Source organism: Meriones unguiculatus, chromosome 2, assembly GCF_030254825.1.
Source record: "Meriones unguiculatus strain TT.TT164.6M chromosome 2, Bangor_MerUng_6.1, whole genome shotgun sequence".
Classification (NCBI taxonomy): Eukaryota; Metazoa; Chordata; class Mammalia; order Rodentia; family Muridae; genus Meriones; species Meriones unguiculatus.
This window is the reverse complement of record NC_083350.1, coordinates 97064924-97088540: the sequence shown is the minus strand read 5'-3', so window position 1 is coordinate 97088540 and position 23617 is coordinate 97064924. Positions and strand designations below refer to the sequence as shown.

Sequence of the window (23617 nt, the reverse complement as noted above, 5' to 3'; positions counted from 1 at the left end):
AGTGCTCTTTTGTTACAGTGGCAACACGAGGCGGTCCTGATCCATTCAGAAAACTAAAGAGCGATGAATCAAGTTCTTTGATTTTTTTTAAACCCCTTGCTTCCTTTTAGATTATTTCTCAAACAGCTTCATTGCTTTTATAACACTGTTCCCCAGTGCCAACCTCTTGCCTGGAGTGTGAGTAAAGGCTTTGCAGGCATGCCTCCTCATGCTCATACCTCTACCACCCACAACTAGATGAGTGTTCAACAAACACAGGGCTCACAACTCATAATTACTTACTCTGATCATCATCCTTGCAATACACTGGTGCTCTCTTCTCCTTAGAGAATTAGGAGTTGCTGGTGTTTGACACCCCCGATGATTTCCCCTAGAGAAGTAATTGTAAATATTTGGTGGGCAGGATCATTAGCTTTCTCATTGCAGACAGACAGCCTCAGCCCTCCTGATGAGAGGATCAGGATATCCCTGACCCTCTGATTTCTCTTCCCTGTCCCTGTCCCTGTCCCTGTCCTAGGTTGGAACAGAAAGAAGAAATTGTTGAAAATCTGTTTTTGAGTGGGATGGTTGACTCAGACCCCAAATCTGGTGTTTCTCCCAGGAAACTTGAGGCCCTTGACTCTTGCTTGATTGCTGTATGAGTCTCTTGATTTTCTGTTGCTAAGTCTTTGTTTTGAGCTGAGTGCCTAATATCTATGGTAGAGAATCGACAGTGCCTTGCCCTCCAATGGGAATAAATCCATCTACCCCCCTTCCAGTCTCCTTGCTGCCCCCTCTGTTCACACAGCTCTTACTCAGTTTGGCACTGGTGCAGATCCCTGATGTGTGTGGCAGGCAATTGTTGCCCTCCCACTCCCCCCGCCCCCCATTATTTTTAATTGACTTCCCAGAGTATTTTGGCTCTCTTCCTCACTTCATGAGCCCAATTGCAGAACTCTACCATGTAGATAATTACCAAATATTTTCTATTTTAGAAAAACGTTTAAGGGAGGTGATGAAATCCATGATCACATGGTCTGAATAAACAGCATCTCTGCGAGGTTCAGGCCATGGAGAAAGAAGCCTTGCTCCTACTTGGAATGGACAGTGAGCTCTTCAAGGGCAAGAATCTATACCCACAGTGTCCAGTGCCTCAGCCCCAGTCCCTAGCATAGAACGATGTGTGGACTTAAAATATTTAATTTTACTTAAAATATATATAGATTTTTTGAAAAATGGTTACCTTTGTAACGTAAGGCTTATTTTTCTCCTGAAGGAGATAATGTAAGTTTGTATATAAGAATATTTATCTTTGTTCCTAAAACCTGCCCTGTAGTTAAAGATGAAGACATCAAGAGCAACAATGACACACTGCAGAGGACCCCTCCCCTTTGTCTTTGGAGCGTGTACCTGGTCACAGTGTTCTACTGATGACATGCTTAGTTGCATATACTCTAATAAGGATTTTAGTGTCTGCTGAGGCTACAGAAAATTTGCCAAGTGGGAAAGAGGACTAAATTAAATATTTCCTTTTTTCCAAAAATGGATTTCTATGGCATCCGGACCTCTCCGAGTACTCCATGGACAGCAGCCCCATGGCGACTTCCAGACACTAGTTCCTATGGGCAGCAACAGGGAGGGTGAGGTGCTTCCCTCCATTCTTTGTTAGCTTTTACACTAAAGGCAAAGAGTTGGAACCTTAGTGCAGAGTGGGATTTCTCAGTCTGAACACTACAGCAGTCCCTGATTGTTCCTGGGACATTCACTTCAAGCTCTGGAACTGTAGACACGGCCAACCCTTTGCTGTACATTCTCCACAGAGAAGGCTACTGAGTGAACAGCCCGCAGGTCCCTTACTCCACCGAGTGTGTCCGTGACTGCGCTTCCAGAGAGGGTTAGCTGAGAGGGAAAGACTCACCCCAAATATGATTGTGACCATCCCACGGTCAGTGGCTCAGACTGAACAAGAGGAAGAAACAGAGCAGCATTAATCTCTCACTGCCTCCCGTCTGCAATGTGGCCAGCCGTAGCTTCACACCGAAACTGGAGTCATGGCCTTGAGCTCCCCACCCCCACAAGCAAGTCTTTCTTCCCCCAAGTCGATTTTGGTCAGATATTGACTGTAACAACGAGAAACTAACACATCATCCCAATCAAGTCCTCAAAGCAATCCTTCTGTTTTGTTTTGTTTTTTTTTAATGCCCATTTTGCCTTTTTGTACAATAAAGATGCTGAGTTAAATGTCTGAGAGTCTGCAGTTGACAGCCTACATTTCTTGCTTCTCTGTGGCACTATCCCAGCAGCACGGCCGTTACCCCATTTACTCTTCCTGGCCACTGTATCAGAATCCAGCCTGAAATTGCCTGCGGGTGTCCTTCCTATTATCCAGGTACAATGCTCCTAGCATCTTCTTGGCAGTCCTAATGTCTTTAACAATTGCACCTGATTTAGCTGCACTGTTTCTGTTTGTGCATCTCTGGCCAGACTCTAATTTTTCCAAATATTTCTGCTCTCTTTCCCTTTACTCCTAATTCTCCCTATAAATTTGGCTAAAGCCAGCCAGTGATATCTGAATAGAAAAAAAAAAAAAAGAAGAAGAAGACAAAAACAAATAAAAGAGAAAAGGAAATGACTGTTCCTAGGTATGATAGAAGAGAAAGTTTATTGTCGATGCCTGGGAGAACATAGTCAGATGGAGGACATTTGGGAGAGTCTAGAGTGGACATGACCATAAGCCATGTCAGGAGATACGGAGGGGAATGAAGAGAAAGGAACCAGGTGCAGCAGCCAGGAAGCCTAAAGAGTAGAGAAAAGAAACAGGTAACCAAAGTAGTTGGATTATACACATGAGGAAGGGAAGCTCAGCCCCTGAGCTGGAGAAGTTTAGGATAGGGGTCCAGATACAACAGCCTGGAGGGCCCTATAACAGGTAGGGACTGAGGGACTGCAGGGAGAACCAGGCATCCAGGTCCTCTTTGACATGTTAAGTGGGCATCTTAACGATTTGTCCCTAACCTTAGCCTTTTGAAAACTAATATGCAAAGCACTCTATTAGTGCTTGGCTGATTAATCTGTCATTCACCTTTACATTCAGCCTCCTATATAGACTCAAGGTATGGGCACAATTCATGCAAATTACTTATGCAGAAACAATGGTGGTCTTTACTCCAGTTTCCACAGACTCTTCATATCTGTTTGAAAACTCATCACTACGGCTTCTACCATTGGCATTCTACTGTTGAGAGCCTTCATCAGAATCTCTCGCTGAACTCTGCTTATCACATTCTAGGCTTTTCCTAGCCTTCTTCAAATTCATCTACATTCCTCCTGCCAGCCAGTTCCAAAAACTTGCCCACACCATCAGATCACAGTCACAGCAACAGCTCTGCTTCTCGGTGCCCCTTTTCCATAGTGACGCCCTATGACTGTAACCAATACCCAAGGCAGTCAGCTTACAAATACCAAAGGCTTGTTCTGGCTTAGAGTTTTGTTCTTCTTCAATACATGGCTGACAAACCCCATTTTTTTTGGTCCTGTGCATCCTAACAGAGCCTGAGTAGTGGAGTAAGGCCTCTCTGGACTCCTGGCTAGAGTTTTTAAAAAGAGAGAAAAATCTCCCAGTGACTAGAAGACCCCGTACTGGGTCCAGCATATTAAAGTTTCTCTTATTTCCTAACAGTGCAAGCACAGAGAGGAAGCTTTTAAAACATGGGTCTTTAATAGTCAAAGAACAGTAAGAAGTCTAAGATATTCCTAGCTCTGTGATACCAGTGAGCAAAAAGAAGCACAGATTCATGTAACTTAGTGTTTGCAATAGTAAGCAGAACTTCGACTTTGTTAAAATGATAACTTATCCTATTGCGCAAACCTAATCAATAACTACCTGCAGTTTCATCACTATTTGAAACTGTGAAGTCCCAGTTTAGCCATACAAACTATGAGTGCAACCCTAGGCTCCATGAGATTGTCTCGTATATGTCACTAGACCACAGCCCACACCACTCAACCGTCCCCATCATGCCATTTAACAAACATGTGTTAAGGACTGGCTCTGTGACAAGTTCTCTGAAGGTCTGTCAGTAGCAGCAGGGTCTCTGCCCTGTGGAACTTGCATTCTGACAGAGTAAACCACTAATGCATACATACACATGAATTGAGAAGGTAATTGCAGAGTGTGTTCAGCACTGGTACATATCAAGAAGAGTCTGATTTTGAGAGGGGGATGCTTCTCTACCCAGGATGGCCAGATTATTACTCTTCAAAGCACTGCACATATTGCATCTTCAGAAACATCATCTCCTTTAGCTCCTCTCTTTGAGCCTGGCTATGTGGAAAGATGATCATGTTTCTTCTCTGTCCTCTTCATAGTCTAAATGCCAGTGCTGACTACATGTGTCAGCCCTGGCCCGCTCATTGCCACATGCTTGCCATCTCCAAGTAACAGGTCTGTGGTCTGATGTTCTGGAAATCAGAAGCTGAAATCAAGGTGCGGGGGCTGCTTGGGTCAGTCTGCTTTGTTGGTGTCTGTCTGCTTGAGGCCACCTGCTTGCTGTGATCCATGATCCTGGACTGTCTTCAGAGCCAGCAGCACAGTATTTTCACTTCTGACTGTCCTGTGATTTCATGGAACCTATCACATGATCCAGGAAAAATGCCCACATTGTTAATTAACATGTGTTAACATAAACACATCTGGAAGCCTCTATTGACGTAAAGTAACATATCCCCAGGGGCTGGAAATGTGGCCACCCGTGTACACGGACACTGACCACGCCTGTCTCAGGGGCCGTGGATGTTAGCTTTGTTCCCATCCTTTTTGCTTTACAAGCGAAGGACTTGAAAGGACAAATGAATTGCGTAAAGTCATGTGCTTGGCTGTAGCATGTCTCAACTACATAGATTGCCTCCTCTTCCCTGCGCCTGACTCTGTTCGTTCTTTTTTAACTACTCGTTGTCTGCATTTGTTTACTCTGTCTCCTTTCTCCACAAAGGCAAAGAGCCTTATCACTTTTAGTCACCACAATATGCCTATCACACAGGTAAACGCTTGGTACCCAGTGTGACTGTGTCTAAAACATAAATGAAAGAATGAATACTCATATCCAGTCTCCCACAAATCATTTTATGTAGCAACTTCTGCCAAATTATAAACCGCTTTCAAAACATCAAAATTAAAAGGAACCATATTGCCAGGGCATAATTTGAGGTGATGAAGAAGTGCCCTGGCTGCCCATTCCTCCAGTAGTACTCAGCTTTTCTTCTTCATGGGATGCTGCAAGGTACATTTGAACTTTGTAGTCTCCCCCTAGAACGCTGATACACAGCTCTTTGCATAATGTTATGTCATTAACAGTCTATAGGGGGAGCCTCTGGATGGCTTATTGCTTTCAATTCATCATTAAAGGAAGAAGGAAGGCAGGGAAGCCAACTGCGGGCTTCATTCTTGAATCTACTAGAGAGATTATAAAGGAAGAAGTAGAGGTTAAGCCAGGTAAGTGGCTCCTTTAAGGGTTGCCTTGCCAAGCTGTGTGGCTCTTAAGTGAGAAAATGCTACATTAAAAAGCACATCCCACCTTCCATCCTGAAGAATGAATCCTTAGGAGTTTTTAGTGAAAGTACCTTTCACTAAAGAGCTATGTAAAGGCTGAATAAATCACCTTTTATTCTGGAAGACAAATTATGTTTCTGACATCAGAGTGTTTTACCTCCTTTACCTTGCCTACTATCACCCGCTTAACCAGGCAGGTTTTATGGCTGACAACTCTTCTCTTAGGACAGGACGCACCGGTCACTCAGGTGGTATTGAAGCAATGTGTGCATAGGAGCCAGAGGGAGAAGCCTCCCCCGCTGTGCTGAAGTCCAGTCCTGCTTCTTAGCCCACTTTAACGTATGTGCTTTGCTTCTAGTGGCCAAGGACGTCAATATTCTTTTTGATGAATTAGAGGCTGTCAACAGCCCTTGCAAAGACGACGATTCTCTCCTTCACCCTGGAAACCTGACCAGTACTTCAGAGGACGCCAGCAGACTAGAAGCAGGAGGAGAGGTAAGAGTTTGCGTCACTTCCTCAAAGTGTACCACCTCAGGCAGGATCCCGTGTGGCATTCCGACAAACTTCAGGCTCCCAGGAAGCACAGGCAGGTTTCATATGTCTCTGCTGCTGGGCGGCTCTAGCACAGTTTGAAGATCTGAAATGGACATCTGCCCATAACTGAAAAGCTTTCTCACATGTAGAGATGTTTAATATATGCAGAAGATTTCCTGACTCCCCATCATTTTATAATGCAGTCCAAGTGTTTGTAACTAACAGGAAGAAGCTTGACAAAGGTGAACTTCCTAGTGTAAACAGCTGAGCACAAAGACCTGTGACGTGAAACACAGGCTTTTGGGGATGTCGTGTTACCTGAGGCCCCTCTGAGTTTCCATTCACTGCTATCAGTGGGAGGCGTCATTGTGATTGTAAATCAATCTGTCTGGTCATGTATTGTTCTAGGGGAGAAGGAGTACCTTGTGGGATGTTCAGTGTTGCTCAGGCTATATCTTCATGAGGCTTTAGAGTTCCTGTGACTATGTGCCACACAGCGGTGACAGGTACATAGAGGCAAAGTCAATCACTAGTTACACCTTCCTAATGCATTCTCTTTCCAGCCAGCTACACATTGAAAGGATGGTATCCTTGAGAGGAAATTAATAACATCTATGAGGCTGCTCAGAAGGCTCCCAGAAATAACGCAGTCTCTCTCCCCGCCCCTCTTTTCCTTTAGGGGAAAAAAATCAATTGTCACCCTCTCTATACAGGTTGGATGCTGTACAGTTGCTTCATAAAAGGACACTGAAAGGACCTCAAAAGCAATGACTTTATTTCCCTTCTCTTGAAGTAGCAGTTTCAGAAAGGTCAGGGCTCCGTTGGGGGCAGAACTGCTCAGTCAGAGGAAGGCTTGAGTGAAGCACTCAGAATTGAACCCAGGGCCCGAGGTCCTAAGCAACACCCTATTGCTGAACTATTCCCAGCTCAAAGCCCTGCTTCTGAAGGCAGGTGCTGCTTTCCCTGTCTAGTGAGTAACTGTTCATCTTCAGGCTGACTCTGAAGTGTCTTGTAAAGCAAGAGCTGAAGAATAGTAGTTACCAGTTGAGAATGTCTGTGTTGAAAGATGGTCACAGGCCTTCCATTCCTCCTGGCTGTGGCTTTTCTTTGGGGCGAGGCTGCATGCATGGTGCTTCAGCATGGATGTGATTCCAACACGGTCTTGGAGGCCTAACCTATTTTCCATCTTTATACTGCTTTTGAAAAGTGATGCATTGTGTGGTCAAGAGAAGACAGGTTTCCTATTTCCACTTGGCTGGGGTTGCAGAGTCAATTCCAGAATCTATTTCCTGAGACACTTGGCTCCAGCCTGAGCAGCCCAGACTCAGTGTTCTTCTTCAGGGCCCTATGTTAGTACACTCTAAGGAGCCTGAGTGAAAAGCCATTCATTCATCCTCATCTTTAGTTTCTTGACTGTTAGATGATGTATGTGACTTCTGTATAAGTTATAAGTTTAATAAGAAAATGAACATCTCAAACCATCATCCAATTTGTGAATTAGAAAGACACTTTTCAAGTTCTATACCTTATCAGGATTGCTAACTTGTTACTGCTTTTAATGTGATAGAAAATTAGTATCAGAGTGTTTGCAAATAGAAGGATGTGTATTGTTTTGTTTTGTCTTAAGTATTCTCCATACTTCTATTTACACATATGCTCAAAGATAACAAGGTAAATATTCTTTCTCTCCCTCCCTCCCTCTCTTTCTTCTTCTCTCTCTTCCTCTCTCCTTCCTCCCTCCCTCCCTTTTCCTCTCTCTCTCTCTCTCTCTCTCTTGCTCTCTCTCTCTCTTTTTCTCCCTCTCCAGAGTCTTTGTAGCTCTGGGTGGCCTAGAACTTGCCATGTAGACCAGACTGGCCCTGAATTCACAGAGATCTCCCTGTCTGTGCCGTCCAAGCACTGGGATTAAGAGTGTGCTTTATCACACCCAGCCTTGAAAAAGCTTTTGTTTGTCTGTCTGTTTGTTGTGTTTTGTTTCTAATGTGGGCAAGCAATCTTGAGAAAAGCAAAACTAGCATATTTCTAAGATCACTGAGGCTCCTTGTGATCCATGCTTTCCCCCTTCCAGGCTACCAGCCTCCCCATGGTCTTGTTTTCATCTTTCTTTTTCATGCTCTAGAAGTTTTCTACATGTAGTGTAGACATAGAAATTATTTCTTTTGAATTTCATAAAAAATTGTGTTATGAAGCCTTCTTTGGCTTGTTGCTTTTCTGTAAAAATTTTCAGTACAACTTAGTTTATTCATTTTCATGGTAGTATCGTATTTAACTGAATGTATATTCAGTGCCCAATGTATTTAGCCATTTATTGTATATATTTGAGTGTATTCTAATTTTAGTTGCTATAAATATTTATCTACGTCTTGGTTGCCTTGCCAAGAACATCTCTAGATTGTATGTTACGCAGATGTTCAGTTTTACAAGATAACAACATGTCTTCCAAAGGTAGTACATCAGCGTTCTCTCTCAGCAGTAGAACATAATGACTCTCAGTTGCTTCCTATCTTTGTTGACAGTTGCTATTTTCAGATGTCTTGCATTTTGTCCTTTTAATATAATGCATCTTCAATTTTTATTGTTTCCTGTTTTCATGTTTTATTTTATGGACATGAGCTTTTAATAAAACGCTATGGAAACTTCATTTAGTTTTGGTTCTTTAGCAATACTCACGTGAAGCTTAGGCTCATGAATGGCTTGAACTGGTCTCTTTCTCTTTGTACGCAGACAGTTCGAGAACGAAACAAATCAAATGGACTTTACTTTAGAGACGGAAAATGTCGAATTGACTACATTCTTGTGTACAGAAAATCCAACCCTCAGACTGAAAAAAGAGAAGTATTTGAAAGAAATATTAGAGCAGAAGGATTACAAATGGAGAAAGAGGTAAATAGTTTTCTTGCATGGGAATGCACACACACACGCACACACATGCAAACATACATACATATTAATAATCACATTTAAAATTTAAATTTTTAAATGAGGCTTTGACATGCTAACAGACTATTTTATTTAATTACATTCCCAGTTTTCAGTGTTTGAGAGATGTTTTTTCCAACTGTTGGGCTTTTGGAGTACAATTTGCCCTTTAGAGTACTTTAGAGTCAAATGACTTCATAACAAAGTGCTCTGTTCTAATTAGCTGGATTGTTGTAAACTATGATTACTCACCTGAAGTCCCACTCTGCTGCTGTTCTGTGTGTATAACGGACTGTCCTGGTCACATGTGGTAAAAAAAATTTTGAATGAAATGTAACCAACCCCCCTCTGGAGGCCAGGGTTACATTTCTGGAACTATAACAAATGTGGGCATCCTTACACACAGTAAGAAATTGGCTGTTTGGGGTATGGGGGAGACCACTAGCAGAATTTTTTAAAATGATTCTAGTTTAAAACAAACAACCATTCAAATCCTTTCCTGCTGGGGTTCCCAGCTCAACCCTCAGCTTTCCCTCTCCCCTCCCCAAGATCCACCCCTGATTGTCTCTGCATGGAGGGTTTTGCAGAAGAACTAAGTAAGGAGAAGGTGCTGCCAGGACTCTGATGATAATTCCCCAGGAGGCTAATTGTGCATTCAGCACCTTGTGTGTACGAGTCCCTGGTAGCTGAGTTATGTAACTCTTAGATTCCCCCAAACATTGTGGTAAGCTTGTGAGATCAATAAGAAAAACATCCTGACAAATTAGAATGTCTGCTCTGCCTCTCAAAGCTGAGGGATAGATCACTGAAGCCAGGCAGCCAGGTTTTCATTGCTTTGAGGCATCAAATATCTGAGGCACTTTACACCCACACTGGTTATGTTTGTCTTGGGAGACAGAGGATAAATGGGACTTTCCCAGGCCTGGTAGACTGACCTCATCCCTTGAGCATTTTTCAGTACAGAAGCAGTATTTTGTCTCCAACAAGAAATCGGGAAAATGATGAGATGAGCGATGCCTAAAGAGAATCAGTTCTTATCCCAGGAGAGTGGGTCCAGTTTGGGCAAACACTCTTCAGGTTGCGTTTTTTTCCTTGGCACAGCAAACTGAATTGAATGTTGGCTTTTCACTGTCGTTGTGGGGTTCCTGAAAAGCTTTCCTATGCCAACCAGCAAAGCATAGCACATTATATTTGTTCTTAAAAGGCAGTGCTTTGTCCTATAGCCTTACTTGTAAGTGGCAGGATTTTTATATGAATAAAAAAGGAAGAAAGATTATCACATCCACATAGACTGAAATAATAAAAGTCTCTTCTGATTTTGTCAAAAATTTTGATGCCTATCAAAATAAAGAGCTCTGTGCAATTAATGAAAGCCTGGCATTTTAAACCTCATGAACAGTCTAGCCATTTCTGGGGCTTCATTTCAAAATCAGTTCACGAGTTATTCATTCAAACCCAAAAGGCCTAATCCTTTTCTAGATAATATGTATCACTCAAGCGCATACCAGTCCTCTGTTCATCTCCAAAATCTGCACTGTGGTATTCAGCTGCTAGCAGTGGAGCCCGAAGCTAAGGCTTGCTCAGCCTGCTCTACAGCTGTGACATGTGCAAGACAGGTGCACTGCCTGTGTAATTTGGGTTATAGATTAGTTAATTTTGTCTGTTGTAATTTTTAAATATGTCCACAGCTGTGTATTCATTTCAGTGTACATAAGAAAAAACAGGCAAAAAAATATTACCATATAGCAAAAGTTAAAAACAAAATACCTTAAGCATTTTTTCTCACTGCATCTCCTTTGCATTTCAGAGCTTCCATACTTGTATTTTCCTTGCAATCCTCTGTGTACTGCCAGCAGACAGACAGGCTTCTTTAGGGAACCTTTTTTTCTCATGCAGCGTCTGGCTCCAGTCTTGCCCTAATTCCCACAGTGTGCATACGTCATCCATGTGTCTAATGCAAGATCCTTGCTCTCTCTGCATCCCTGTGTCCTCAGCCAGCTCAGCAAGAAAACAGGAGTTTGCAGGATGCCTGGCTTAGAGGGCAGCAGGAAGGTGTAATTGAAGTCAAACGTCCCTTAGAGGCATCTGTATTTTTGTTCTGTTTTTTGACTTGGAGGCCATCAGAATTGGTCTTCTGGAAATCAAGTGCTTTAGCAATAGTCATAGCAGAGAGACAACCATTTTCACAGTGATTTGGGACACAAAACAAAGAAGGAAAAGTAAAAGTACCTCAAGGAACTTTTCCTGAGTCCATGCACATCTGAAATGGTTGATACTGAATGTATCTCATGAATTACTAGTATTATTAGGATATTTGTCCCATAATATCCGAAATTATGGGAAAGCTAATTTTCAGAATGAGTTTCCAAATGGATAAGGACAGGCTCTGTGTTTCAGCTTAACAAAATAAAACCCCTTATTTCTTTAACATCAAATGTCTAGAAACATGCGAGAATCCTCGGGGCTGGAGAATTGCTCACTGTGCCAGCATGAGGACCTGAGTTCAGATCCCAAGCAGTCATATGTCTGTAACCTCAGTGCTGACGGAGGAGGGGGCAGTGACAAGGATATGCCCAGAGCTTGCCAGCCAGCTGCTCTAGCCAATAGCTAGAAGTGGCGGGCTCAAAGCTCAGTAAGAGACTTCGCCTCAAAAAAATAAGTGGAGAGTGACTGAGGGGATGCCAGCATTGTGACCACATCCTCATGTACATGTACACACATGTACAGACATATTCACACATCAGGTGGAAATCTTTCATTCATGATTCACGTGACCACATCATTTTAAGACATAATCTTTAAACCTTTGTCAAGATCTAACGAGCAAGAAAGTGCTTTCACACCCTGACTTTTTAATATTCAGTAAGTATAATCTCATATTAATCCAGAGAAAGCAATTTTCTCAAAGGAAGAGTAAGTCTAAGATAATTTTTTATATCTTAAAATTATGGTCATATTTTTAATTGACATTTTTCATATTTAATTCTGTTTTTTATTGATCCTTTGCTTTGTGTTTCTGAATCGTCATTTGTAAGGACATACTTTTTGTTTATATTACTGCTTAACTTGTGGATACCTTGAAATCCTTAGACTGCACTAGGAACAGTTGTAGTCATGGAACACACCCCTCTCCTGGCCCCGTCAGTCATGCAGAACACAAGAGAAGACCCCTACTATTAAAACCCTTGTAAAATAATTCTTATTGTATAAATCAAAGCCTCTGGATGGTATTTATTCATGTAACACACACTGTTTGTACACTCACTCTGTGGCAGGACCTGCTTTGAGCACTAGGAACTCAGCAATGAATAAAGACAAGAGACCTTGCTTATGGAAGAATCAAACTAAGCAAATATGTGAAATACCTGTAAGGGAAGAAAAAGTTGTGTTGAGAGGGCTTGAAATTTGCTCGAAGTCTTCAAAGGTGGGCCTCTCTTCCAGATAGACCAAACAATAGCAAGTGCAAAGGCCTCAAGACAGGAGCATATATACAGGAAACTGAGGAGTTGGTGGAGTTAACTGAACAATGCAAAATACAGTCAGCTATTTTACTCGCAAGCACATGGAAGGCCAGTGACGCTGGAGCTTAGCAGCTGGGGGAGGAGGAGAGGAATTTAGCTTTTATCTGAGTGACACGGAAGCCATGAAAACATTTCAACAGAAGAATGCAGAGATCTGTCTTCTGTTTCATGAACTCATACTGGCTGCCTGCTCAGATGAGAATGATTTGGTGGAAGGGTGGCATGGTGGGCAAGTAGAAGATTTGTTGTAAAGAGCTAAGAAAGATAATTTCTTGGCTAAGCACTTAGCAGAGAGCATAGTGATCAAGCTCTAAAGTAAAACCAGTGGAAATGAAGACAGGTTGAAAAACAGTTCGGGGAAAAAGTCACTTGGGCAAGGGTAGCATATGCCTTTAATCCCAGCACTTGGGAAGGAGAGGCAAGTGGATCTTTGTGATTTCAAGGTCAGCCTTGCCTACCCATAATGAGTGCCTGGCTTCTTATCTGTATAGATCGATTGATGATAGATAGATAGATAGATAGATAGATAGATAGATAGATAGATAGATAGGCAGACAGACAGATACATAGATAGATATCAGATGTCTAGAAACACATCTCTCTAGAAAGAGGGAAGAGGGGGAGGGAGAGGCTAAGGCCCCAGGGAAGAGACTGATTTGCTTGTATGCTACATTGTTTATCTGAGAAACCAAAAGAAAGGAGTTTTCCAATTACAGGGCTCTGGAAAATAGTAGCTCTCACTGTATGGTCGTTAACTATGTGACATTCCAGTGGAGACATCAGATAGAAGAGTCTAGAATTTGAAATGAGGTCCAGGCTAGAGGACTTAGAAAAGATCCCAGAAAAGAACGGCTGCAAACAGAGAAGAGGCCCAAAGGTGAAGCACAGGACATACCAGTGTTTCCAATGTGAAGGATAAAGAAGAGCCAAGAACAAATCTAAGATGGAGCTAAAAGAGAAACAGAAAGAAAACCTAGAGACTGTTGCAAGGGCAAACACATTTCAGAAGGGAGGTAACAATAGACTATGTTGCTCCTGTTGGAGCAAAATCAAGAAGATCAAGTTGAAGCATGAATCGCCAGATTATCAGTGTAGGGTCTAAGCAAACCAAGAAAGACATTTCACTGGAGACGTGTAGGTAGAACTAGTACTAAAGGCTTTTCAGGTCCTAGCACCTTTGGCAGCTGCAGGTCATTACTCAGACATCGTCGAACCTGAGGACTACAACACATTCAACCAGGCTCCAAAATGGCACAAAGAAATGGCATCAAGAAACTTGCGTCACAAAGACAGGGATCTCTTGAGAGAGTCAACTCCAAGTTTCTGAGGAGCATGCAAACAATTCAAAGGCAATGCACACACCAAGCTTATCAAGACCCTTGTAAAGCCAATGGAGGTTAAGTCCAAGATGCCAAAGGGTCCCAACCACAGACCCTTCTGAGTTGCTTTCATAGTCTACCCCAAGTTTGGGAAGCAGAGCTGAGCTGTATATAGCCAAGGACTGCAGACTGCCAGTCAAAAGCCAAGGCCTAAACCAAAGCTCAGGCTGCAGCTGCAGTTCAGGCTGGGGCTAAAATACATGAAGATATCAAATAGGAGCAGTGGTTTCCAGGTGTTCCACTCCAATGCAAAGCAGAGAAACCTAATCAAGAGAAAGTTCTTTTTTATTTAAGATGGTGAAATTAAGCGTTGCCTTAACACTAGTCTGTGTGTCCATTTACAGGGGGACATTGGTATATGGGAAGAGTAAGGGAAATGACATATAGAGGGGTGCGTTCGAAGAATAGGAAAAGAATGGTCAGAAGTTCCTCCAACAGCATTGCCTTTTCCCATATAGGCACACAGATACTATGCCCTCTCTGTGCGTATAGCTAACCAGCTTTTCACTTCATGCACAATATCTCACCCCCAAAGTCACATTCAAATATATTACCCTCCAAAGTGGTAAGTATAGTAAGGTTTTTAAACTAAACTAAATTAAATGCAGGAGCCTGAGGTCGATCCCCAGAACCCACAAAATGGTAAGAGAGAACCAGCTCCCACAAATTTACTTCTGACCTCCATTAGCAAGCCAGAGCATGCACATTCATACATACACACACGATGATAATGAGGAGGAGGAAGATGATGATGATAAATTTAAAAGTTTAAAAATCTAAAATGGACAAAATAAAGAAGCTGGTCAAACAATTTCTGAGATCACTAGTCTCTCAGCATAGAAATATCTGACTGCAATAAACACAGGAATACATGCACATTCAGAACTGAGTTTATTGTATATTTCTCCATGGAATGATAATAAAAATACTATTATTGAGATTTTTTCCACACATTTTTATTATACAATATGATTCAGACCAAATGGTAACCTTGCTCAGGCTTGGAAGAGATCACCTTCTGTGTTATGTGTGAATGTCAAAATCAAGGAGGTTGGAAGGCTGAGAAGACAACTAGGGTTACAGGTACCCAAGGCAGCTAGGGTTATGGGGAACCAAGAGAATTATTATGACTAGCAAAGCTGGGCACCCGCCAAGCTGTAGTTCATGAATATTTTTGGCCTCCAGTAGTTGTGGATTTGACTTTAGCAGTTGTGGCAGAGCTGAGTGGTCCTGAACAACTAAACTACACAGACATTCTGAATCTTGGTTTTATACATTTGATAACAAAGGCAAGCTAGTCATCCATGAATTGGTAAGAGAATTAAGTGACCCCACATATGGGATACACAATAGCATAAATCTTCAAATATTCTGTACTTAGTTTTACTCTAGGTTTTATTCTAAATCATTGAGATTTTTCTCAGGGTGACTCTCCAGTTATCTTCTGCTTATGGAGAATGATACTGAGTTTTCATTTATGACTATCACAAAGCAATACATGAAATCATTTTATAGACAATATATATATATATATATATATATATATATATATTTCTGGGACTCATACAAGATATACCAAAATACCTGTGTTTCTTGCTTCTTTTCCATATCTATACATAATTCCTTCCCCTTTAGTGTAGGCTGATTGTATATTCCTAACTAATAGAAAATGACTCTATTGTAACAAGCTATGGCCAATGTCATGGGATGCCAATGTCACAGTTACATTTTAACCTATAGGATTCTATCTCAGCAGGCTTGTGGCTTTCAAGGAGTGTCTTAGCCACTCTTCTATGCTATGGAGAGATGCCATGACCAAAGCCACTCTTATAAACAAAAAGAATTTAATTGGGGGCTTGCCTGCAGTTTCAGAGTTTCTATTATCATCATGGTGGGGAGCATAGCAGCATGAGGGCTGGCACTGGAGCAGTAGCTGAGAACGACATCATGATCCATGGGCAGAAAAAGACTCTGGGCTTTAGCAACTTCAAAGCTCACCTCCAATGATGCCACGCCCCTAATATTTTTAATCCTCTCAAACATTGTCACTCTCTGGTGACCAAACATCAAATACATGAGCCTGTGGTTGCCATGCTTGTTCAAACTGCCGTAAAGACTAAGCTACCATGACCCGAGATGGTCTAGAAAGAGGCATGGCATAAAGGAAGGTGGGTTATCTTGTAGGACTTGCCAAAGCGTTTGGTTATTGGAGCAGTCTGTACAGGGGAGGAGAGAAGAGACGACCCACGTAGGGCTTCAGCTACATATGGACTTCAACCTCATCCAACAAGGAAGCTACAGAGCAGAAAGTGCCCAACAGGCCTAGGCCTCCTTTAAGGCAAGGGTCCTCATGGCAGTCACTGGGTGAAGAATGTGGAGGTGATGGGTGCTACTTCTGTTTTTCCAGCCCTTCTGGGCAAAGCACCAGCAGCAGCTGGTACCACCGGTATTAACACCAGAAGAGTCCATAGTGTCCAAACAGCCCACGTAGAGGTCTTAACAAGCACATAACTCAGGGGGTCTTTGCTATATATAAAGAGAGTAGGAGCAGTGGAGATTTGCATTGATTCTGCTTTAATCTGCTTATTTTTCTTCTAAATTTAGTATACTACACTTCAAAGCGAAGGACTCCATATGGCTTGTGTAATTTCTTTAAGAGCAAAGACTATCTTACTGGGTTTTACTCCAGCGCTTAGAGACTTAATCAAGTGCTTGGCTATGGAAGTTTGAATTTGGTTCAAAAAAAATTCTGAATAGCTAATTTCTATGTATTTATTTAGATTTGTTTATTTTATTTTATGTGTGTGAATATCTTGTCTGCATGTATGTATGTGCACCTCATTTTTATGTGGTGTTAGCAGAGGTCAGAAAAGGGTGTCAGATCCCTTGGAACTGAAGTTATAAATAATTGCGAGCTACCACGTAGGTGCTAGGAATTGAACCCTGGTCTTCTGTAAAAACAACACATACTCTAAAACCTCAAAGCCATCTCTCCAACCCAAAGAATAGCTAAATTTTATGGCTGTATTGAAGTATCACTAGTCAATTCAGTTCTGGTGTTTCCCAGTTTTAGAGACCCGTGGGGCTGCCTAGTTCTTTGTTGTGGGTATCCCACACTGTTCAGCAGTGTTTAGCAGCAGCTGTGGTCTCTCTCTTTCTGGTGCTAGTAGCACATATTCTAAGTCTACCTGTCTGTCTAAGGCATTTTTACTTGTCCCAGCAAGGATGGACACAGGTAGCAAAGGTTGATCTTGACTAAGAATCACCAAGCTAAACACCTGATCCAATAGTTTGTGGTTTGTTGTTGTGTCTATGAAGTAGTGAGAGGAATTAAAGGTGGATGAAACCACAGACTGGCTTAAGTAGTGGAACAGAAGACTACCAAATCAGAAGAAAAACATGTTTATTTGAGGAAAAGAATAGGATCGAAGTTAGGAATAGCCTCTCAAGCCAGGAAACTGATTTAGATCTTACTTCTGTACCACGTACTAAGTAAACGCTTGGGTGAAGTTTTCAATCTCTCTGTGTTTCCTCATTTATTAACTGGCTTATAATTCCTGCTCTATGAACCTCTTATGAAGACAAAGTGAATTCTGAGCTCTATGCTCAACTCCTCTTAGGAGAGTCTGACACACATTCAGTGCTTAATCACAGCCAATGATGTCATTATTAAGGAGGGAGTGGCTTCATCCACTGGCCGAATATTTTCTGTGTGATTTTTCAGGCATGCATCGTTTTCCTTGTCTCTTCTTGAATTGAGGGTCCTTCACCTGTGTCTAAGAGGCAGTGTCTAAGAGAATAAGAGATTTATTCATTGTGAAATGGCTCTCTGCCAGGACTCAGTTTACTGAGTACTCTCTCACATTGGCCCATGGAAACAGCACTGTTATCACTATCAGATTCTTCAGCCTGTTTCATCAATGTGGTAATGGGGGGGATTGTTTTTCATCCCCTTTGCCTCTAACTCTGATTCCCAGTTTAATTTCTGAGTTCAGTTTAAAGCTCTAAGGACCTTAACTGCTTTTGTTTATTTAGGAAGAAAAAGTTTAATCAAAACATTTCTGTTGCCAGGTCAAGATGACCAGTACAAAGTTACCTTGAACTGATTTGCTCAAAAGTTTATCTTAAATCAATACTTAATTTCATATGACTCATTTGCATTTTTCAACACACAAAAAAAGCACAACTTACTGGAAAATAATATCCATCTTCCAAGTTACAGCAGAGGATCTAAAGATGCATTGTGAACTATTGTTACTTCCCACATGAGTAATTTTTCACACAAGGTCTGAAAATCCTCTCAGTGCTCTAAACAGGACTTTTGGGGGGATAAAGCACATTTTGCATTGTTGTCATTGTGAACTAGAGAACTCCTACAGGGCACAGAGCACTTGTACAAAGTAAATAGGTTGAGTTGACCGCAACTGTTTATGGGTAAACGGAGAGACTGAAAAGCTTTGGAGCAGTTTGGGTAACTGTCAGTCCACAGTCTCCTGTTTATCATTGTTACAAAAGTAGAAAATTTAAAGATGAACTTCATTAGCTAGACTTATTTGCAAAAGTGCCTACACTGGGGAAGGGGGAGAGAACATGCCAAAGTTAACTAAAGAGCAGTCAGTGGCTTCTGATGATGGTTTTGAATAAAATCATTCATTCATTCAATCATTCATCAAACACCATTCAGATGCCCACTATTATTGAGGATAGTGAAACATGAAACAAGTGTCCAGTTTTGTGAAAGTGTCAAAATCATACAGAATTATGAGGTACTAATATTGCATTTGGGAGTTCAAGGAAAGCCTTTATGATAACAGGAAACTGAGCACAGAGAGGATGGAAATTCGCATTCACAATCCTTGTACTTGAAGGTTGCCCCATTATTGTTTCTCTAACATATGAATGTAGGAAAAATTGGTGGAGCTGAATGGGGGAGGAGGGCTTAAACAGAGGAGCTGCAAGATTTGGCTGGAATCTAGGAGACCTGGAAAACTCTTAGAAGGCACAGAGCAACAGACAAATTAAGTCCATGAACAGTGTCAAAATCTTCGGAGGCCCCAGCTGGATACAATCCCTCCCTATCCTGCCCTTTGCCTAATTACCGATGCGGAAGTTACCCCTTCACTTGTACCTTTCTGTACACCCCAAGTTTCCTCTCTGAAATTCTCCCCTACTGCCTAGTACAGCTGAAACTATTCAGGAGCGTCAGCCATTCTGTGTTCCAGCAATGGAGTGTCTAGCATACCTTCTGTGACACTTGTGACAAGGCCAGAACCATGAATGAGGGAGAGCCCATCCAGCCCCTTTAGCTTGAAACAATAGCCACAGGGAACCTAACAGCACTTCAGATCTGAGTGTCTGGGACAGGGCGGAAGGTTCTCAGACACCTACTGGGGCTGCTTTGACCTCACATTGCCTGTACAGCTAAATCCCTCTGGGTGTGTAGAAAGAGCCTTCCTTTTCCAGCTTCTGAGTTCCACCTGAATGCTCTTCCCTGGAGACTCTAACCAAGAACCCTGTGGAGAAGGAGATTGGTATATGACCCCAGCTTCTCACTACCAAAGCTGAAGAGGGCTCATCTGGCGTTGGCAGGAGGTATGCCAGGGTGGCAGCAAATAGAGAAGCCACAAGCCCTACCACCAACAGAATGGACTGAGAAGATATCCTTTCCCCTGCATTGCACCCATCTCTGTAGAATTCAAAGACTTCACGCTGTCACTTATGAACGCTAGAGCTTGCCTTGGAGGTGATTAGGGGGATGCATCTCTTTCTGGGTCTCTGCCTAAGCATGCTGGGTAAGTTACCTGCAGACTTTTCCTGACACTCACACCTTTGTTTGGATGCCAACATTAGTTAATTATCTGTTCAAAGCAAAGCCGAATTCCCTCAGCCCCAGCCGTTTACTTGGGAGTCAGCACCCTTCAGAGTCTGCAACGAAACACCCTGAATTCACCCTTCATGAAGAAGGGAACAAGCAGACGAGGTGAAAGTTCTTTGCCCTACAGAATGAAAGAAAGTTCCCTTTACCCCTTCTACCCCCGTAGTCCTTATGAATGCTTGTTTCAAATTTGTTGTGTTCCAGGGTCTCTGTCAGGTACTGGAAACTCAAAAAATGAATAAATGCCCCCACTTACCCATTGTTGCATATAAACAACTCCAAGATGTGTGGGTTGAAACAACAAGCATTTATTTTGCTGCCAGATCTGCAGTTGGGCAGGGATGAACAAGGACAGTTCCTCTTCACGCCACCAGACTCCACCAGAATAGGTCCCACTAGGCCCTAGAGTGGTCCCTGTCCAGGCACTAATGGCAGCTGAGCTTGTTGTGTCTGATTTATGAGACCTCAAAAGACCACCAGGAGTCAAGCTCGTTGCAAAACACATGAGGATCTTTTTATTACAAGTTAGCTTGGGCTCATACCCTCACCGCCAGAGCAGTTGAGAGCAAAAAGCCTCGTGTTCAGATTAGGTGGGTGATTTAAGGAGTCTGGTCCCTCCCAGCATGCCCAAAGCAGGGGGATTCCTGCTGGCAAGTGTCTATTGGTTGAAACACAAAAGGGAATGCTGCCTTTTGAATTGATTGGCTATAGGAAGGCCCCCAAACCATTCTTAGGGAAGAGGGGCTGGTTTCCTAGCAACTGTATCTCTAGAGGGCAGGAAAAGAATGCAGTAAGGCTGGTTCAGCCCTCCCCCTGCACCCCCTCCCCCCACAACCCCTCTGCAGGCAGTGGGACATGTCTCCACCTGGCTGGCCTTCAGTCAGGCTTGTGCTTTAAACTTTAAACCAATACCCAAAATTCTTTGGTCTCTCAAGCTCTCAGCCAGGCTATGGGCTACATACCTTGTTTCCTTTTTGTGTGTGCTTCTCACTGGCTTCCTTGTACCGTGGTGGCTGAATCTCAATGTTGATATCCATTTCTGCAGCATATTGCTAGAGCAGTTTCTTTAACTGTATTTTCTTGGTTGAGGAAGAATGCAAAGGAAAGAGCATAGACTCTACCTCTTGTTGGAGCATGGGAAAATCGCAGATGAGTGGAATGGCACGGCAAACCATTGTGGGAAACTACAAAGCTTTAGCTATGACAAAGAAATGAAGCATAGCCTAGTCTAAAAGGTGTTTTGTTTAATTTTTTTTTCTGAAAACACTAAGGGATTTGTAAGGTTCCCAGAAGCTAAAAGAATGTCCCCTAAGTCTTTAATGAAGAATAGATACTTTTCACCTGGGCTTGACATTCCAGATGGGAAACACACTAGACTTTGTAAAATTCAATTGAAATTTAGCCATCCCTGCCTTGGGGTGCCCTTCTCTTCCTAGTGGGACTGCGAATTCCAGGAAGACCAACCACATAGGTTTCCCACAGTCCCTCATCATCCCTCCGTCTTGATGGCTTCCACATCATTTATGTGCACTCAGCATTTCCCTGTGAATATTATGCAGGTCAGATGTAATGGCTCGTCTAAGCCTCGGTGACAGGGCTAGCCAGATGTGTGATTTTAGTCACTCATTTCCTCTAAGTGTTCTAATGTAGTGCAGTGTCCCTTAAATTTTTTATAAATGAAGCCCATTTCCATTTACCACAATTTAAATAAAAAGCCATCTCAATAGCTTTCTTTCAAGCTAAGAGTTTGTCTAAACCACCCATGCAGGAATCCTGACCCTGATGGTCTTTGGGGAATACAATACTTACTGCTTAGTAGAGTTCTTTGCTTTTCAGCTCCATTTTCCATTCTCATTTTTTTTCTAGACATGTTGAAATTAAAAAGAGCTTCATAGAAGGCCAGCGCTGCAGCAGATGAAAAAACTGAAAGCATAGTGCCTATGATTTCCCTGACCTTAGCTGGCCAGCAGGCAGGAAAGAAAATTATACATGGTAAAACCTTTTGCCCATTAGTGTTTCAGAAACACATTTTGCTGCCCCTGAGGGCTGCTCCCCCTCACTCTGAAGGCTCCTGGGTACAGCTAGGATGTTATTTTGAATTGTACAGCAACAAATTTCTTCAGCATTCATTCGAGGCTGCCTAGATTCAGTTTCTCAGCCTCTGATCAGTGACCAAGGCACTTCTGAAATCTACTTCCTCATTCAGTGACTCATGGAAAACACTGTCATTCTAAAAGGGTATAAACTGTTTGAGGCATCCCTCTTGCTTCTGATTGCCCAAAGGTTTCTCTATCCTAAGTTCCCTGTTCAAGCTTCACTTGAATAAAAACTCTCAGGGTTAAGTTTTTCTGCCACACGAGGCAGTATTTAGTTGGTAAAGTAAAGGGAAGTAGTCAGAAGGTAGATATGTTAGTTTGTGGTTTTAATTTTTTCTTCTTTCCACCTGGTGCCTCTATGCAACAGTGCAATAATTCATGTTTAGGAAACCAAGAGTTATAACTAGACCCTGTAGTACTAGGAGCTAGTACTTGGAACTTTGTGTGAACTTAAATAGTTTAAGTGTGATTTGGAAGTAAACTGAATATGATAATGAGCCTGTTGGTTAATCATTCCAAATTTTAAAGCCATCATTCCATCATTTCATTTCCCTCTTTATGTATCTGCGATTCTTTTTTTTTTTTTTTTTTTTTTTTGGTCATAGTGAGCCTTCTCACAGTAAGCTCCTGAACTCTCTTACTCCTTTGTTGCTTTGGCATATTTCCCTGGGAAAGCCTTGACAAAATGTGATTGTCACCTTCTTTGCCTGTATCTGAATGCTGAACACTGCTGCAGAAATACGCCAGCCGGTTCACCTTAAATCATGAGGAGCCTCAGGTGGCACCGAGAGTGTTCAAGGGAACTCATGCTTTTACCTATCCTCCTACAGGAACTAAATAACGAAGTAGCTGAATATTTCCCTCTTTCCCTGTCCCTCTTCATCCTGCTCTTTTTTTATTCCTCTGCTTCTTTTTCTCATGTACTTGTTCATTTCAGTTGTTCAATAAATACACCGCCCTTAGCATGATTGTACACACTTAGGAGACATCAGTGAACAAAACCAAAAGCTCCACCCTCGCTCACGGTCAGTGGGCAATAGACATAAGTCAGTGGCGTGGTGTGTCAGAGAGCAAAAAATAATATGGCAAAGACAAAATTAAAGTGGAGTATGGCTGGGAGTACCGAAGAAGGGTTAGTCATCTTAAAGAGAAGGTTGGGTAGCAGATTTTATTTTAGGTGGCATGTGACTGAAGTCTGGATATGCTGGAGGTGGGGCATAGTAGTCTGCTGTTACTTCATATTGTCTTCTGGCCTCTTTAATCTTCTTACCTTCTGCTCTGCATCCTTAACTGAAGTTCTGCTCGTAGGCTTGCTTATGCTGTGATAGAAATGAACACAACCAGACACGCTCTTCTGCAAGTGCCCTATACTCTTCATCTCTCCTCATCCGGCTGATACTACTGTCTGCCGGTAGCCGCAGAATCCCCCATGACTCCCAGATTCTCTTCTCAACCTTCTCAAGGACATTGTTCCCTCTTCCTCCTGCATCTTCATGTTGACTTCTCTATCTAGTTGCTAAGACTGTGCTCCTGATGCTTGTGTTAGGAATAAAAATCTCCTAACTGCATAATCTAATGACCATTCCACTTCTCTTCTACAATGCCCTCTGTCCATCTCATTACTCCTTCAGTATTCCTTAGCAGTTACCTCTGCAGGTCATGCAGGGCCAGACTTCATGGGAAATCATCCCTGTTTCCTTGCCTTCCTCCAGCAGAGGCTTACCCACTCCTTGAAAAACCTTTGATTGGGTCATGGAGACAGTGTG

General features: G+C 42.4%; 1 protein-coding gene across 6 annotated transcripts in view; it reads left to right on the top strand.

The window, feature by feature from the left end:
* Ano4 (anoctamin 4) overlaps nucleotides 1–23617 on the top strand; it is a 400373-nt gene that overhangs the window by 233946 nt on the left and 142810 nt on the right. For all 6 annotated transcript variants that reach the window (XM_060377883.1, XM_060377881.1, XM_060377882.1 and 3 more), the window contains 2 exons: nucleotides 5886–6022; nucleotides 8786–8944. In XM_060377883.1, coding sequence (XP_060233866.1) covers nucleotides 5886–6022; nucleotides 8786–8944 — 296 coding nt within the window. The remainder of the gene's footprint in view (nucleotides 1–5885; nucleotides 6023–8785; nucleotides 8945–23617) is intronic.